This window comes from Abramis brama (assembly GCF_963993115.1).
Source record: "Abramis brama genome assembly, chromosome: 5".
NCBI lineage: Eukaryota > Metazoa > Chordata > Actinopteri > Cypriniformes > Leuciscidae > Abramis > Abramis brama.
Window position 1 is genome coordinate 35,713,486 of NC_139967.1, and position 19,132 is coordinate 35,732,617.

Here is a 19,132-nt window from a genome sequence, read left to right on the forward strand (position 1 = left end):
GCTGTTCACTGTCAACGCTTGTGCAGGGCGCACACAGGTACTTGCGTGCAGCAAGAGCGAGGGCAGGGAAACGGGCCTGGTTGCACTTCCAGTACTCCAATGGACTGTGGTTCCTGGGAATTGTGGGTTCGGCCAGGTATGAGATGACCTATGAAGTAACAGAATACCAAAATATTACTTACGGATATATATTTTTTTTTTACTTTATGCTTTAGGCATTAACAGAGCTCTAACGTTTTTTTCCAGAAATCAAATGATTTATTAGTTGCACGTTTATTATTACTACCGTACACATAGCGAATTATGATAATAAATAGGCGATTATCTATGTTATGACATTGCAGAATAATAATAGCGAAAGTCGCATCATTAATTAGGATGCTTTCGGTCCAAAAGTGAAATTTTTTTTTTTTAAATAATAACCTACATTTGTGCATGTTTTATGCTTACCTGTGACGCTGACGCGGTCTTGTCTTGCTCCTCAAACATGACATTCTCCTCCAGAATTTCGTCATACATATCCAGCAGTGATCCTGTTCGGGTCCTCTTCTCTGGGGGATCCTCTGTGCTGGCATCTGCACTGCCGCTCATGTCATCCAAAACTTTGAGCAACAGGTCGCGAGCACTCCTCTTTTTTTCCTCATCAAAGTACCGGTCTTTGTAGCGGGCATCAAGCATGGTTACAACAGAATAAAGTGCCTCACAATGCACACCGTTGAAGCGATGATTGACGGCTTCCAGCAGGGTAGTTTTGGTAGTCTGCACTCCTCTGTCCGTGTCACTCGGCCGGCCAAGCAGTCGTGTCAGTGCCACAACCGCGGGGATCACATCAGCAGCAGAGGCCTCTGCAGAACTTATATCTCTGGTCAGCTGCTCAAAGGGGGCGAGAAGTGTGATCATATTTTCTATAATTCCCCACTGATTTGCCGTCAAAGTTGCAGGAAGCTCGAAATCAGCGGAATAAGCACCTAGTGCCCTTTTCTGCTCGACCAAGCTTCGCATCATATAAAATGTCGAATTCCATCTGGTAGCGATATCTTGTTGAAGTCGTTTTACCGACATTCCAAGCTCTTTCTGTACATCCTCCAGTCGACTGTATGCCAGCTGGGAGTGTTTGAAATGTCCAATTATTCTCCTTCCCACGGCCACAACATCTGCCACGCTGCGCTGAGACAGGACACCGTCATTCACCGCCAGTTGCAGTGAGTGTGCCATGCACGGTAGACTTGACACACCAAACTCCATCATAGCTTTAGCCATGTTACGGGCATTGTCACGCAGCACGACATGCACTCATTCTCTTTCTATTTTCCATTTCCCAAACATACTTTCAAATGCGGACGCAATTGCAGCTGCTGTGTGAGAACCGGAGCATTCCTGTGAGTGTAGGACAGCTTTTTTAAGGGTGAAATCTTCATCTATCCACTGGGCAGTGAGGCTCAACATGCTTACAGGACTCACGCTTGATGTCCAAATGTCCGTGGTGAAGCTAATGTGACACGCGCTGGCAAGGAGCTTTTCAATGTGACTGGCGACAACACTCTGGAGTTCAGGTAAGGCCACGTCAGAAAAATAGCGCCGGCTAGGCATAGCATACCGCGGCTCTAGGTGCATCATTAGCCTCCTGAAGCCAACATCTTCCACCACGCTAAACGGCTGGTTATCAAGAGCAATAAATTCAATTATTTTGTCGTTAAGATCTTTTACCTTTGGGTGGTCGCTGCTGTATTTTCTAGCTTTGTCAAAGGACTGAAGTAGAGGCTGCTGATGGGTTTTTGCCGGCATTTTTTCCTTCTTACTTTTCAAAAAGTCTTGGTGCTGCTCAGGATGACGGCTCTTAAGATGTGTAATCATATTTGTAGTGTTGAAAGACTGTTGTTTTACGCCTCCTCGCATCACTTGTGCTTTACAGATATTGCAAATAGCAAGTTTGTTATCTGTTTGACAGATCTCGAAATGCCTCCACACAGCTGACATGTTGTAAGTTTAAGTTTTTGGCGCTCAAGCTACGTTCATGGTCGTTGCGCGCGCACATGAAACACGCCCCCCTATCGGTTTGGCTCATCGGCAGAAATATTCATATCGACCGATGCCGATGAAGGTCATTTTAAGCTTTTATCGGCCGATACCGATGTTGTGCCGATATTATCGTGCATCCCTAGTTTCCAACTCTAACTTTGAACCAATTCTGTAAAAATGGCCTATATAGCCTATTTGAACAGGATTAGTTTCCAGGTATGACTATGTACTAAAAATGTGCTTTTGACTTTCATTTATATTTGGATTTTATTTCTTTTGTCCTCGCATTCTTTCTTGTGGTACCCTCTCAGTGACATACCTGACTGAAAGGCTCATTATGCAGCTCATTATGCAGCTCATTATGCAGGTCATTGTCTTCTCAGGTGTGAATCATAGCATTATTCGTGATCATTCACGCCCCCACGCATATTGCCTCTCCAAACAAAAAGTGTCTTACAAAATTTAAATCAATGTATTGTTTTATGTGAATGATTAGGCAGGATGATTTTCAGATCATTTTGAAGCGAAAACTCTAGGCGACAACATCCATTAGTCAAAAGTCGCGTGAACACCCATGCATAAACATTATTCTCTCAAATATTATGGTAGCCCTGTTTGTGCTGAATAGAGTGTAATGACACCTTTACCATTAATATGTTTGTAAGCACCTGAAAAAAGCACAAATGTCAGGGCATGTCAAAACATCTCAAGGACCACAAAAACACCTTAGACCCCAGAGGGTTAAAGGGCGCGTTTACATACTTACATACACAGGGACGCCCATCAGCACACAAACTAGCCAAATATTAAAAATAAAAGGATTACAATGTAAAAGATTCATATTGTGTACATAAAGATATGGTGGAATCCGGCTTGTCCCGTAGATGGTTTGCTTGCACGCTTTAACCTTGCGCACGAGCAGATCCGTTTGCTCTATGGAGACACATTCAGTCTTTCCGCTTGCAAATTCCGCCATTTAAATAGCGAATTCGCCATGGCACCAGCGAGCACAACTGGCTTTTAAAGGGAATGGGAAATTACACTCTGATTGTTTTTTTGCACGTTACGCCCAAACCACACCTATTACTCATTAAGAGAATGGGGACAAATCTTTTAGACCATGTGCCTGGCGCGCCGACCACTTTCCCGTCGTTAAATTAGCAAAAGAGGATTCAGACACGCCTTAAGTGCACTTGTGCCTTGCGCTTAAGACCATGTGCTTAGATCGTTAAAATAGGGCCCTTCTTGTTCATTCTTTGACCAGAGGAGAACTGGCCCCCCAACTGAGCCTGGTTTCTACCAAGGTTTTTTTTCCATTCTGTCACCTTGATGGAGTTTGGGTTTCTTGCCACTGTCGCCTCTGGCTTGCTTAGTTGAGGACACTTAATATTCAACAATATTATTGATCTGACTGTACTGACGCTGTTGAATGAGAACTGAACTGAGCTGAACTATGACATCATTTTTTTTGCAGAACTGCTTTATAGATGAAATTAACTAATTTAATAATTGATGATCTTTACGGAACTGAATCAACACTGAACTGACTCACATACATGCATAATTTTCCTGTTATCACTGTAAAGGTGCTTTGAAACAATCTGTATTGTATAAAGCTCTATGTAAATAAAGGTGACTTGACTTTAAATTACTTGCGCAAATTTTTACCATATGACTAAGCTGACCAAAGCGGGAGGTCATGCAGTGCAGTAAATGGAGGCAACATACTGTTAAATGACAAGACTGGGGCAATAATCCAAGCAGAATCAAACGGCTGACTCAGTATCTGAGTTGGCGGCTTGAAATGCAATTGGTTCATAAATGAGAAAGCGCTAAGAGTCCATCAGCTGATTGCACAGAAGATTGTTCTGTCATACATCAGGCCAGAAAGTATAGGACGTTTTCCCAACAAGGAGTTAAGTCTATGCTGAAGGCCCTTTTATGGATTTTAAATACTTTTCCTATTAAAAAAAATTTTTGTTATGGATAACCAGCGTGGTTAAAATATTTGTATAATTACATTTTAATCATGAAAAGTAACCACAAACCACATAATGTGTTGATAAATGCAAATTAAACCAACCACAGCAATCATCTTTTCTGCATACAATGCATAAACTTCATTCTTTTCTAAGTCCCTACACTGCTCTTAAGTTATACAATCAAACGTATACCCATACTTTAACCCTATAAAGCTTACTGTATCACATTTGATTTGCAAATTTCTTAGGCCTCTAAATAATTAACATGATCAAAACTTTGCTGGAAAAAAAGCGTTTTTAGTATAATTGTAAAAATGTATTTTTGCTTTGAAATTTTTATAGATTTTTATAGTAAATGTACAAATAACTTTTATATTAGTAACATTTAAAGATGAACACTTACTGGACTGAAGCAACTAAGGTTTACTTGATTATTTATACTTTTTTTTTTTGAAAAATCATCCACATCAAGTCAAGTCACCTTTATTTATATAGAGCTTTACACAATACAGATTGTTTCAAAGCAGCTTTACAGTGATAAACAGGTAAATAATGATAAATGATGTAAACGGAAGATTAGGATACATATCTTGGGAGAAACCAGGCTCAGTCGGGGGGCTAGCTCTGCTCTAGCCAGACGAACAGACATGGTGTGGTTTAAGCGTGAAGTGCAACCACCCATAATAGCATTACAATAATCTAGCTTTGTTGTCATGAACGCATGAACTAATTGTTCTGCATTTTTCATTGAGAGCATATGACGTAATTTAGATATATTTTTAAGATGAAAAAAATGCGGTTTTACAGATACTAGACACGTGACTTTCAAATGAAAGATTGGTATCAAAGGGCACACCCGACGATGAGGACTTGACAGAGCAGCCATCAAGTGTTAGACAGTATTCTAGGTTATTACATGAGGAAGTTTTTTGTCCAATAATTAGAATCTCTTTTTAAGTAGTAGGAAATTGCTAGTCATCCAGTTTTTTATGTCAGCTGTGCATTCCGTTAATTTTGTTTCGTCAGGGTGTGAAGAAATATAGAGCTGCGTATCATCAACATAACAATGATAAGACAGTAAATATATATATATATATATATATATATATATATATATATATATATATATATAGCTGCGAGCAGCGATGGAGGGCCCAAGCCGGTGACACCGCCACCCCGGTGGCTTTAGTTATATATATATATATATATATATATATATATATATATATATATATATATATATATATATATATATATATACAGGGCTCGCAAAATCGCCTGCCCGACGTCCTATTGTGTTTTTTAGTCGGGCTACCAAAAAGCATAACCGGCCTGCCCAACGGGCTATATGAAATAGTGTTCGCTTCAGTCTTGTTATAATCAGATTCAGCGCGTTCTTCATCTTCAATCCGCAGCGGCGCCGAGCAGAGCGCATGTCAGAAACAGAGGACAGGGTGTGTGTGTGTGTGTGTGTGTGTGTGTGTGTTCATCTGAGTCTCATTGGTCTGTGGTGCTCGTCAATGTCAGAAAATTTGAGATGACCAATCAAATCAAAGTAGGCGGGCTTTATGTTCACAAGAAGCTGCTGCGCGCGAATTTGAGCAGAGCGACTGACGCTTCAGTTTACGTGCGTCAAGTGCGAGATAAGATGTAAGTAGCTAAACTAAACATTTCATATTTGACAGCTTTTTTAGGTCATAAATGTGAAACGAATGACAAAAAATAATCAGGCAAATGAATATACTTTTGTCGAATTTCGCCATTTTGAACTGAAAATAGGCCTATGTAATGTGACTAATAATTAGTTTACTGTCATTGTGAGGGGACATTAGCATTAACAAAGCCGTTTTCATCATAGGCACAAGATTAATAATGAATGTGTACATGTTGAGAATTAATATACAATTTGTAGCCTTCAGTAAATTAAAGTTCAGCTTTAGGAGGGGAAGAGACAGGGCAAGATGAGGAGACTGAGAGAAAAAGAAAGAGTGATGGATAAGAAGTGAGAGCAGGTATTGACAAATAATCTACTGCCCACTGACATGGTTTTAAAGCTATTTCTTATCCTTTTTTGGCCTTCAAACGTCTTGAAATGTAGAAATAAAATCAGAGAAATAAAAAATTTGAATTGGGCCCTAATAATCCTTACGAAAACAATAGGGCCTTCGCCCTTTCAGGGCTTGGGCCCTAATAATCCTTACGAAAACAATAGGGCCTTCGCCCTTTCAGGGCTTGGGCCCTAATAATGTGAGTTAACCAGTAACTGGTCAAATAAAGGGAACACAGCAAAAGTTTAGGATTATACTGCTGTGGTATTGTGGTAAATATGAATTTTAACCACTGATTCTTCACATGCACGTCCTTGGGCAGTGAAAAAAAAACTGGCTTTACCTTCACATTGTAGAGCACAGCGTCTTATCGACATGATGCTGTCCAGTATCCACAGGAATCATCTGCAGTGTTTGAGGTTCAAGTTTTCCCTGGTGTGTGCACGCAATAAGTGGACGGGCAATATGCTAACGTTTCGTCTTGACGTCACAACGAAACAGCTTATGACTCATTTGAAAAACGATTAATTTCTTTGACTCAGAGTCGACTCTTACTTTTGAAAGACAATAACTATAAATACGGTGCACTTTCAGATTTAAAACTTTGCAGGATGTTTTCATTCACTTAGAGCTATGTTATACACTACATGAAAGGTCATTTTCAAAAATCCATAATAGGGGCACTTTAAGTAATCTGTGATACAAAGAATGACACACTGTGGGGCCCTATCTTGCACCCAGCGCAATTGACTTTGTACACCGATGCATGTATCATTCCTATTTTGCACCCGACGCACAGCAGACTTTTCCCTCCACAGACGCACGTCTGTAAATTAGGAAATGAACCTTGAAGCTCCCGGGGGCGGTTCAGTGAAAAGAGGAGGTGTGTTCCGGCGCAAACGTTCCCTAGTGCTATTTTTCAGAAAACAATTCCGCCACAGACCAGGAAAAACCTAGTCTAAAGTCAGTGGCGCGTTATTCTGATGCTATTTTAAGGGCGCTTGCTTGGCCATAATGTAGCGTGTGCACAATGCACATACATTTTGCTTCTCTCATCTACACAGACGCAGCAGTTCCTATGAGTAATGTAGCTACTTCAGATCAACCCATTTTAGATTTGCGTTGGGCGCAAGAGTCATTTATCCCGCCGTTATAATAGCAATAGCGCCCGAGATCCGCCCACAAAGTTACTTGCGTTTCGCGTTTGATACTTGCATTTCAGATCGTTAAAATAGGGCCCATTCACTTTAACACATTGTTTGATAACTTTAAATATTTAAATGTATCTTTCTATTCATCATGCAATTCTTTATAACCACACTTTCATTCAAGTGGTTGGTTTGATTTTAAAGTTCTTTGGACATTTTCTCAGACTACTTAGATTTTTGTGTCCCCCTGACTGGCATAGTGATATGAGAATCATAAAAGACTTTCGCTTCTGTTTCCACGGATGCTCTCACTATTCAGGATGGCCAAAGTGTGTCATTGTTCTGACGCACATGGAAAGTCATTGATTCCATTTTCCCCTACATGCAGGATGTGGAGTGGAATGTCAGCATTACTCCCTGGCTACATTTCCATGTTTACAACCAGCTACAATATGCCCATCTCATTTACTAGCTGGACAATAGGAAGATGTGCCAGAGAACCAGGAATTGTTTTTAGGCTCTTGCTACTACATACAGTAAACTTGCTTGGAAAACATTAGTCCAGCCCTGAGGCTGAAGGTTTTTTATTAGGCATTAAACATGAGTTTATAAGAATTCTTTACCCATTTTACAAATACATAATTTTACTGCTGATACTTAATGCCATGTCAGCTGACTGCCCAAGACTTTGCTTACTTATCTGTCAACCCTCTGTCAAAGTTAATTACTCCAGGGTAATTTCATGATGCACTTCATCAAAGATGTCCAGTCTTGTGATGATTATTTCTGTAATTCTAAACTTTATCCACAATTACCAGCAGATGATTGAATGCACTGTCCACATAATGCAGTGAAACATATTTCATTTTGACTGAAAAGGTTTTTTACAAGTAAAATGTTATTTGGTAATGCTGTTTCATGCTAAGAGGAAACATTCCCATTTTGCATAACAATAGCTGTTATGGTCATATTATTGTAGTCTGAGCTGTTGATTTTGGCTTTCATTGGCTTCTCTTTTTGGCCTTACCCCATGCTTTCATGTATAAGAAAACAACATAATTCTTAGATGATTATATTAGCTGCAGCTCAGCCAACACTGAGCTCTTTCTTTCAGTCATGTTAATGCACTTAACCAACTCAAATTAGAGTGAATTCATTACTGGCTATATAGAAACCAAACTCCCATTCATTGTGATGTTGAATAAATTTGTCTCTGAATAAAGTGTCCTATTTTATTTACCATGTACCAATAACAGTCTCTGCTTAGTGGCAGTAGGACAATACAGACCTTGTCTTTTGGTTTTCAAGATTAAGGATGGACAGATGACTCAGACATGCATATCTTCCACAGTCTGATCTTCTACACAAAGCTGAAGTGCTGCTTTTCAGTAAGGACTCTCCCTTTCTGTTAGTTTTTTCTCAAGCCTTCATTGTTGGCTCTTTCATCGCACAATTAGTCTGTTTTGCAAATGCATTAGCTTGATGTTTACATTTTCAGTCCCACACCATCTCTATCTTGCTTTCTCTGTCTCTCTTTTTGTTTTTCTTCTTTCCCTGTCCCCTTCCAAAGGCTAAAAATAGAAAGTTTTCATAGTCATTCAAGCATGAGGGCAGCCAAGCACAGATACATTTGGAGTAAGGAAGAGCTTGTCTTGCACACAAATTAAGGTTCTTTTGTGTGGTCAGTCATTAATCAATTGCTTGCATAATTCTGCTTTTTTGCTCTATTTAACTGCTTGAGTGAACTTAGTTCCCAAGTTGCAGCTCGTACTATGCGTTCTTGACTGAAACATGGCTATTGTGTGCATTCTTGGCATGTTCCCTGACATGGGGGAGGTCAGCGAGGATGGAATAGTTGAATTCAGTAAAGGGTGATTCATGCAGTGTAGTAAGATGAGATTGTGTAGAAATGGCACTGCCCAAGCATTAGTCAGACTAATGGAAAAGAGAATCTCTAATCTCATTCTTTGCTTGTTATGCAGCAAACATAAGGTTGCCTTGCCTAAGGTTGAACTGCTTAGAACCAAATTAAAAGGTTTTTCATTCACAATGAATGACTGATTTTTTTTTTCCCACATCTATATGTGTGAGTCATAAGCTACATCTAAAATGTTCTTATTCTATAAGAAGCCATTCTTAAACGTTTTAAAGCAATTTTGAGAAATTAGATGTTGCTGAAGATGAAAATGGTAATGTATAATGCAGGAGTGAGCGTCCTGGTTCTGTCTTTGATGGATATGGTGTGTGAGAGTGGTAGATTATAGATTTATAGCATCTCTGGTCCCAGCACAGCCTATCCCAGTGGAGTGTTTCATTCACTTTCAGCTCTCAGATAGGGAAGGGAAACTTAAATACATTAATCTGAATAAGAATAACTCTATCTAGTCACTCAGAACAATCTTCTTAGAGTTATATGAGAGAGAGAGGGAGCTTCTTTCTTTCAAATCAATCATCTGGCTTTGCCAGCCTTAACTGTACCACCACATTTCCTATTCAATGCTTCATCTTACCACAGCACTAAACAGTAAACAGTTTCATAGATTGATATTGTATTATAATTTTCTATTTTCTATTGCTATTTTTTATTCATAAAACACATTACTGCAGCTAAACAACCAGTGTGGCTAAGTGAAGATGATGTCATGGCTCTTTAAACTAGATTATTAAATTTTCTGAAAGAAATTTGATTGCTTCTTGCACATGTAGAACTTGCCACCACACTGCTAGGGTACTCTGGGTGGTTGCCAGGGCATTACTTTAAGATGTTGCTGGGTGGTGACTGAACTAGTAAAAAGAGCCCACTTCAAGTCTATGATATTCTGGTCCCTAAACAAGGAGACCAGATCGGTACCAGATCGGTAAAGGTTACGTCATGCAATTGTAACTTAAAACTTTATATTGCTATTTTTATTTGATTTTACTTAAAGTGCCCCTATTATGCTATTTTAAAGGTTCCTAATATTTTTTAAGGTCTCCTTCAATAGATTTACATGCATCCAAGGTAAAAAAACTGGTTCTCATAATATACATTGCACATCACCTTATTTCTCAAAGAGTCTGAAAACTCTTCTCCATTCGGATAACGGTTTTCCATTCTGCGAGCCTACTCTGATTGGTCGGATGGCTCAGTCAGTTGTGATTTGTTTACAGCTTACAGTGCACCTATTACCGTATCTGAATTTCAGCTCTGGAGGCTTCCTCAGCACTTGTATACACAGTGATAAACAGTACGGATAGCCTCGGGTTTACCGTATCAATTCGAGCCTGAGTCCTTATCCTTTTGATGCACATGCAAAGTTAATTTGTAGCACAGAAAACAGCATTTTTGACATGTCAACAACACAAACCAAACACTTCCAGGCCTCAGCTACAACTACAGTGATTGAGGGCGGGTCAAAGTAGATTTGTTTGTGGTCAAATTACAGCCATTAAAGTATTCAATCATTAAAATATTTTTTACAGCGACTGATTTAGCTCAGTTCATGTTAGTTCTATGAGATCTCTAAAACAGTGATTTCTTTAAAAACACTGTTGATTTGAAACAATAAAGGCGTCAGCTTCAACAAACCCCAGTCCAGCATTTTTTTGTGTTGGTATATTTGCTGATTATTCCAAAACCCACAAAATCATTTCACCAGCCTGCCCTGCCAAAGAATAATTAACAACGAACAGTATAAAGAGGGGATATACATCACCAACACCCACTTTGGTGCCACTCAGATGCCAGTGTTCTTGTTTTTACTGTGGCTATAGTGCAGTGAAGCAGTGCCTGGTGGCCATTTGAATGTGACGAGACAAAACACATTTTGTCCTGTCATCACTCTAAATGAATGATCTCTCACACAGATACGCCAGTCTGTACAATGGAATGAGAAAAATGGTCACATTGTCAAATATCTCTGGTCTGGTGGACATGAGCTGGTTAACCACAACAATGTTGTTGCTTTAGTTGTTTCAGCATATTGCTGTTTAATTTATATGAAAACATCATTCATATAATTTATTAGGTTAAAAAATAAATATAGTTGCCCAGAGGAATGGTTTTGGTTGGTCGTATTTCTCAAACAGCTTTGATACAGTATGACTATACTATACAGCATATACTATGACTAAGATATCCAACACTAACAAAACATCATTATTTCCTCTCTACCCAGGTGTCCAGTCAACCAAAAAGTCAGGGATCCCAGCTCCTCGTGAGATCCCGCAAAGCATCTCCAGAGAACGTCTCTCATTGCGTGACCAGCAGAAAAGCTCTACAGCCAAAAAGATGGTCAGCAGTGCCAGCACCTCCAGCCTGTCCGCGCTGGCCAAGCATTCTCGTGGCTCTGTCAAGACCAAAGCAGAGTCTGTTGTTTTGGATAAGACCCTGCTGGAGAGTCAGGTGAGGGAGCTTCTGGCTGAGGCCAAAACCAAAGAGTTTGAGATCAGTAAGTTACGGACGGAGCTCCAACGTCATAAAGGGAAGGATTCATCATCAGAGGCTGGTACACCAGAGGGGAATTCAGAGATAGAAAAGACACCGGCACAGCCTGGCGATATCCAGGTGCTCGTAGGGGAACTGAAGGAGAAGAATGGACGTTTTCAGCGTGAGTTGGCCACCTTGCGGGAAGAAAATCAGGCTTTGAAGCAGAAGCTTATTACATTAGAGAGCACTACAACACTGCTCACCAGCTCAAGCAAGCATTCAGGTAATGGGGTTTTACCAGATAGCACCACTTCAGATGCTGTCAGTGGAAGCCACCTTAAAACTTCTGTCTCATCTGGTAGTGACATCAAAGGCTCTCCTTTACCCTCCTCAGACTCATCAGAGTTTGAGAATATTCCCTCGCTTTCAGACTCAGTCAGTAGCAGCATTAAGAGTGTGGTGCCCAGTGGTGTGGTGAAGGAGCTCTCTGTGGAGTCCCTGACAGACCGCATCCAGAAGATGGAAGAGAGTCACCACAGTATAGCCGAAGAACTACAGGCCACTCTACAGGAGCTGGCTGACCAGCAACAGGTTGTCCAGGAGCTAACAGCTGAAAATGAGCGTCTGGCGGAGGAGAAGGGCCTCTTACAGACTTCCCTACAGCAGCAAAGGGAGCGTGTAGAACTCTTGGCGCAACAGAACGAGTCCCTTCTCCAAAGGCTCAGAGAACAAGCTCAAAGTCAAGAAGCTGAGGCTTCACGTGCCTCTCGGGTTGCAGAGCTTGAACAGCGTTTGGCTGAGCAAGTGGAGAGCTCCCGCTTCGAAAGAGAGAAGCTGGTTGACATCCAGCAGCAGCTCACAGGGAGTCTTAGAGCTTTGGAAAAGGAGAATCAGGAGGCACAAATTGCTGTCAAGGGCTTAAGTGAAGAATTAGAGCTTCTTCAAGGACATCTGGATAGCGAGAAGCTTGCTAGAGATGAGGCGGTGAGGAAAACTGAGGAACAGCGGCTAGCCACAGAAGCTTTGAGAGTGGAGAATGTCAGTCTAAAGGTGCAGGTTGAGGTGGAGAGGCAGAAGGTAGCGGAGTTGAAGGCGGTGCAGAGCGCCAGTGACAACACAGAGTTGCAAAGTCTGCTCAAAGCGGCGCATGAAGATAGAGACAAGCTGGAGCTAAGCTGCACGGAGCTACGACAAGAGCTGCAGCAGGTAAGCAGTAAAATGGAGTGTGCTCAGGGTGCGCTAGATAAGGGATAGAACAGCACTGGTAATTTATAATATAAAGTTGCAGGTATCACACAATTCAAATATTCTTTAAGTGGCCAGTTATTTGTTTATTTATTTTTGTAATGCTTGTATGCTATTAGGATATCGTTTGAAGTCCACAGATGCAACTACAACTGTAAGGTAACAAAATTTGTAATGCCAATTGTAAAATGTCCTATGAATACAGGTGATCATATAGTATACACTAGGGATGAGTCACGATTTTCGAATATTCGATTAGTTGATTTTATCATAGAATATCGAATAGGTTGTTATTGTCTTTAAAAAAATCCCCATGTTTTCGGTTCTGATGCGGTGGTGACACGTTCATGTAACCAGAGGGTGGCGATGCCAGTAACACATATAAAAGATGTCAATCAACTCTCAGACAACAGAAGAAGATACACATTGTCTCACACCAGAGCATGTGATCAGAGTGGTAATATTTCGCTCGCTCAGTCCACACAGCGCCACTCACTCAGAATGCCCTTTGTGACATCTGGTTAGAAAATATGCAAAATAAGTAGGGCTGCCCGTGCACGACTAAAGTTTTTTTCTAGCTGACTAGTAGTAGTTCATTTAAGCTAGGGCTGCACGATTTGGGGAAAATTTCATATTGCGATAATAAAGGTCAATATTGCGATTGACATATGCGATATAATAAACAAATGGTTTCATGAGTCAACTTGCTTGGTTCTCAAGGAAAATAAATGCACACACAGATTAGTAATAATCTGCCTAAAGAAAAAAGTTCTTTAGTCAAGAGCAGTGAGTGGCTACTGTGTACTGTCCCTTTAAGACCTGCCGCTGCTGTCAGAGACGCGGATCTCACACGCGCCTCACAAGTCATCACAACTCTTCACGTTCATCATAAGACTACTCTTATGTTATGAAGATACTCGACAAAAAAGACATTTTGAAACAATTTTGTGTGTTATTGTTCGTTCAAGCTCGAAAGAGAACTGTATCTGGCATGCTGTTTTGTGCGCACGCACGATATTAGCGCGAGTCTTATTAGTGTGGGTCACAGTCAGGACATTCACAGGCAGCGTGTTCATTTTGGCATACACGTGTGTTCGTTCTACCGCTAAAGAGAACTTGATACATGGCGCGCTGTCTGTGCGATACTGGCGCGCGTCTATCTGTGGCTCGTGTGTGTGTGTCAGGAGGACATTGACAGACAGCGCGTTCATTTTGGCATACATGTGTGTTCGTTCTACCGCGAAAGAGAACTTGATACTGGCGCGCGTCTATCTGTGGCTCGTGTCGTGTGTATGTGTGTGTGTATGTGTGTGTGTCAGGAGGACATTAGGAGGACGCATGAATGGTTTAAAAGCATTTGCATGAATAGCGGGATCATGTAACACTAGCCAAAGTATGCCAAAAATTAACAGATGCTGCGTTAATTGAGCTAATTTGTTTATTTAATATAAAATCGCAGCATTTTGCGTCATATAATCGAGTAGGCTTGACATCGCGATTGCGATTGCGATACGATTAATCGTGCAGCACTAATTTAAGCCACAAAGAACTGGCAAAAGTAATGATTATGCATGAGACATTTTAATTGTTTATTAATAAACTAGTGTTTTCTGTGTCAGTGTCGGCTTCAGAGATGAAGTTGATGATGCTGACTCGCCATCTTCGCAGTAGTGAAAGTGCCTTTAGAGAGAAATGCACACTTCATACGAATTAGCCTACATAAGCAGAGAGTAGCCCATTTCTTTTCGTTTTCAGTTGTTTTGTTTAAAAGTAGACATTTCAAGCTTTCTATATATATATTTCTCAGGTCATTGAGGCAAGTAGCTTATACACTGAGTTTTCGTTCATTTGTGAGGCGCCTCCGTGTCCTGATTATATTGTATGCTATATTCTAATTTATTAAATCGAGACAATTGGTTGATGAAACATTGATTAAAATTAAGATACAATTGATACCAAACGAAATTCACTTTAAAGAAAGGCTTTTTACAAAACAAAACTTAAGTGGTCAAAATCTTGTCTGATTTTCGAATAATAATCTAATAAAACCCAGCGATCTTCGAATATTATTTTTGCTTGAAATGCCCATCCCTATTATACACCACGGATATCCAATCCTGTTCCCGGAGGGCCACCTTCTTGCAGAATTTAGCTCCAACACACCTGCCTGGAAGCTTGTAGTGATCCTGAAGACAGCTGTATCAGAAATTGCCTCCTACGCCTTCATTCACTATTGCCTACATTACTTCACTAATATAGTCTGCTAAAAGACTTGCATCATTTGCATCATTGAATCATTTTCCTGTTATCACTGCAAAGCTGCTTTGAAACAATCTGTATTGTATTAAGCGCTATATAAATAAAGGTGACTTGACTTGACTAAATTAGGGTATAGAGGTGATTTCGGACACAGACACTGATTAGATGATTCAGGTGTGTATAATTAGGGATGGAGCTAAACTCTGCTGAAAGGTGGACAGCCCTGGTATACACAAACTGACAGTTCCAGCACATTGTGGCATTTTGTGTTTTCACTTTTAACTTTATCAAGAACTTTATCAAGTTGGTGTCATATTCATGATTTTTATTTTTTTTTCTGGTCCGCCTTGGCCTTGTTATCTCAATGCATTTCCACTGCATTTTGAATGTCCTGTGCATCCATTTCCTGTCAGCCAAAAAAACAAAATGTAGATGAGACACATTACCCATATCTCATTCTGTATCTCATAAATGCTCAGATTCCTCAGTCAAGGACATTTCATAAACCAGTTCCAAAGCTCTGGCTATGCTTCTTGGGAAGATTTGCATCATTTACACTTAGGCTTAGATGCACACAGTTATTTTTTTTTTTAGAGATGCAAACTGTTTGAGATCATTTCAAGGCATTTTAGGAATTTTAGGTTCATAATGTAGTGAAAATAGTCTTGGTGATGGAAATGGATGAATTCTTTGTCCAATTGGCTTGTATTATGACTATCATCATATCAGAGGTAATTAGTGACAAATCAACCATAACTCATTTTTGACATACTCATTTGTTTTTTAGCTTCTTGAGAGTCCTATTTTTGTAATGATAGATTTTTGGACAACAGTCTTGGAAAACATAGAAAGCTTTGTAGACCTTTCTGCCTTCAAGACAATTTATTGTGTACCCTTTGGGGAAAATTTATGTGGTATATTAATTTTAAAAGTACAACTTACCCTCTCTGGGTGTTCTGTCAGCTCTCTAGTTCACTCTTAATGTCAAAAAGAAATGCAGTAACCTATAAAAAAAATATCACCACATATACAGAAGTTGTATTACATCCAACCACAGAGCATATATATTTTTTCATATTCTGCACAGAGCACCAGAAAATTAGAGAGTCTACGTAAATATTGAAAGGCAAACTTTTGTTGCTCCCTAGTTTGCACTTGTAAATGTTGTAGTCATGTAGTTTAGGGGTGTACCTCATCCTTTAAAATATAATTATACACAGACAGGACCATTATAAACCCACAAGAACATGAACATCACTGGCACCTCATGGCTGTCACTTGAACCAGTGCACCTCTAAATGCAAAATTAACTTTGATTTTCTCTATGACAAATACACCCTCAGTTTTAGATGTCATCCAGGTAGTTGCCATAAGACAGAGCTTTAGGATGCCATGCTCTTCTCAGAGCACACGGAGTGAGCAATTCTCTGTGCACAAGGCTCTGAAGAAAGAGCTGTTCTGCTCTATACAGGGTGATCCAGCTGTCAAGTGAATCATGGGCCTGGCCTGAACCGCTAGAATAGTGATCTAATTTTCAATTAATTAGTATGCAACACTGGAGCCATATTGTTTTCTGCTGTCTGATCTAAACATTTTCAGATGTTAAGTTTAGGAGGATAATTTAGGTACTTGTTACTACTACATTAGTAGAAATGTGCAAAACTACACATTTTAAGACTGATTATTCAGTCTGTGGTGAGGAATTTGTTAAAAAAAATCAAATGTTGGATGGATGAATTAAGTTATCTTGTGAATGTTGTTATGCAAGATAGCTTTTTGTGACATCTTCTGTGAGGGTTTTAGTCTCTGATAGTCAGCATAGACCAGTGTATTGTGCTTGAAACCTGTAAAACTTGAATTCTGAATATAATACACACACACACACACGGTATATTAAATTAAATTAAGATTAATTAAAAACCTGTTGTCTTAACATTAACACACTGTCTTAAATGCTACAGTTAAATACACTTCAGTTAAAAAGTTTGAAAAAAGTCTCTCATGCATACCAAGGATGCATTTATTTGATCAAAAATACAGTAAAACAGTAATATTATGAAATAAATATTATTACAATTTAAAATAACTTTTCTATTTAATATATTTTAAAATGTAATTTATTTATGTCATGGCAAAGCTGAATTTTCAGCAGCCATTTCTCCAGTCTTCAGAGTCACGTGATCCTTCATTCTAAAATGCTAATTTGGTGTTCAAGAAACATTTCCTTAACAGTAGAAAATAGTAGTGCTGCTTAATATTTTTGTGGGAACCATGATTTTATTTTATTTTTCTATGATTCTATGATGAAAAGAAAGTTCAAAAGAACAGCATAGTATTTGAAATAGAAATACTTTGTAACATTATAAATGTTTTTACTGTTATTTTTGATCAATTTATTGCATTCTTGCTGAAAGTAAACATTTCTTTCAATAAATAAAAACTTACTGACTCCAAACATTTCAAGAGTAGTGTAGACCTAAACATAAATAAACCAAACAATCAACTTCACTTATTTTATTTATGTTTTTATGCGTCTTAACATAGCATAAAATTCCTACAAATCAGAAGAGTATTTGGCCAAATACAATAGGAAATCTGGGATGGGCAGTAATGACGCAAACCCTCAGCTCTGATTATCTTGTTTTTAGTTCTTCAAATCCATATCAAGTGTTTTTAAAAATATTTTGTTTTGTAATTAGGTTTTGCCAATAAACTCTATACTTGTGATTTGATTAGTCAAAGGCCAAAGACTGCAGTCTGTGTGCAGGGCTGGCACAGTTAAATCATTGCATCCGTCATTGCATCGAAGGGCCTTATTAAATAAGATATATGATCCCTGAATAGCTGCACTACAGTGTTAAAAAATAGTAACAGTGTTTTTGAGGCATGTATGTGTCTGTATGTACAGGCGGAGGCAGACAGGCAACAGCTGCTGGAAAAGGTGGAGAAACGGGAACAAGATTATAAAGCCAACATGCTCGCTCTAAAGGAGAAGTGCAAAGATGCTGAGAACCGGATCAAGGACCTGAAAGAGACCATCTTTGAGTTGGAGGACCAGGTGGAACAGCAACGGGCAGTTAGTCTGCACACCAATCAGACCATCCTGGACCTTGAGAGTATGACCATTATCTGTCTCCCTGTCTGTCTCTGGCTCTCAGCTCTCACCACCTTGCCAAAGGATTATGCTGTGTCATGTCATGTCATGTCATGTCATGTGTATGCTTAACTGCTATCCCTCAGCCAATGCTAAATATACTGCATCATCTGGCAGAATCTGGCCTACGCGCACTGGCTAGAGTCTGCTGTGATTAGTAAAACACATTGATTGGACCTGGCAGCCTGAATAGATTGAGATACTGAGCTTTTTAATACACCATCTTAAATCTTTGCCAAACTGCATCATTCATCTGCTCTGTGAGCTCGTCTGCCTTCCTTCTCTTTTCCTCTTTAAGCAGGAGGGAAGACATTTCATGGTGCAGATTATAGTTTTATTGCAGCCTCAGTCCATGCTTGTCCATCTGCAATGAACTAAATGACTCCAAATCGCTTCTTTTTATGACCCTTAGTTATATATACTAAATAGTATTTATATTTTAAGATTCTTTGTGGCTTTTAGCCCAAACTTTAAAGTACATGTTCGTGTCATAGTTTACACCAAATCCAAATAAAATTGACTTTAATAATAAAAAAGAAAGAAAAGAAAACTAAATTTTTTTTATTTAAAAAAAAAGAAGAAGAAAAGAAACATGTCTGGAATATATCACAGTAATTACGTTTTTTGGGAAACATTTCTTTAATTGTTCCGAAATTAATGTAATTAATGTTCCGAAACAGTGTTAATTTCGGAAGTTAAGTTCGTTAAACGACATTTTTTCACAGACGAAAACGAGACGATAACTAAATAAAAACTAGTTTTGAATGACAAAAACTATGACGAAAATCTATTTACATTTTCGTCAACGAATAAAAACTAGACGAAAATGTTAGATAGTGACAATTTGGGAAGCGATCCAGTCTGATGTC

General features: G+C 39.3%; 1 protein-coding gene across 2 annotated transcripts in view; it reads left to right on the plus strand.

The window, feature by feature from the left end:
* The window catches only part of specc1 (sperm antigen with calponin homology and coiled-coil domains 1), a 171,341-nt gene that overhangs the window by 79,124 nt on the left and 73,085 nt on the right, over positions 1-19,132 (plus strand). For both annotated transcript variants that reach the window (XM_084113290.1, XM_084113291.1), the window contains 2 exons: positions 11,355-12,811; positions 18,018-18,225. In XM_084113290.1, coding sequence (XP_083969416.1) covers positions 11,355-12,811; positions 18,018-18,225 — 1,665 coding nt within the window. The remainder of the gene's footprint in view (positions 1-11,354; positions 12,812-18,017; positions 18,226-19,132) is intronic.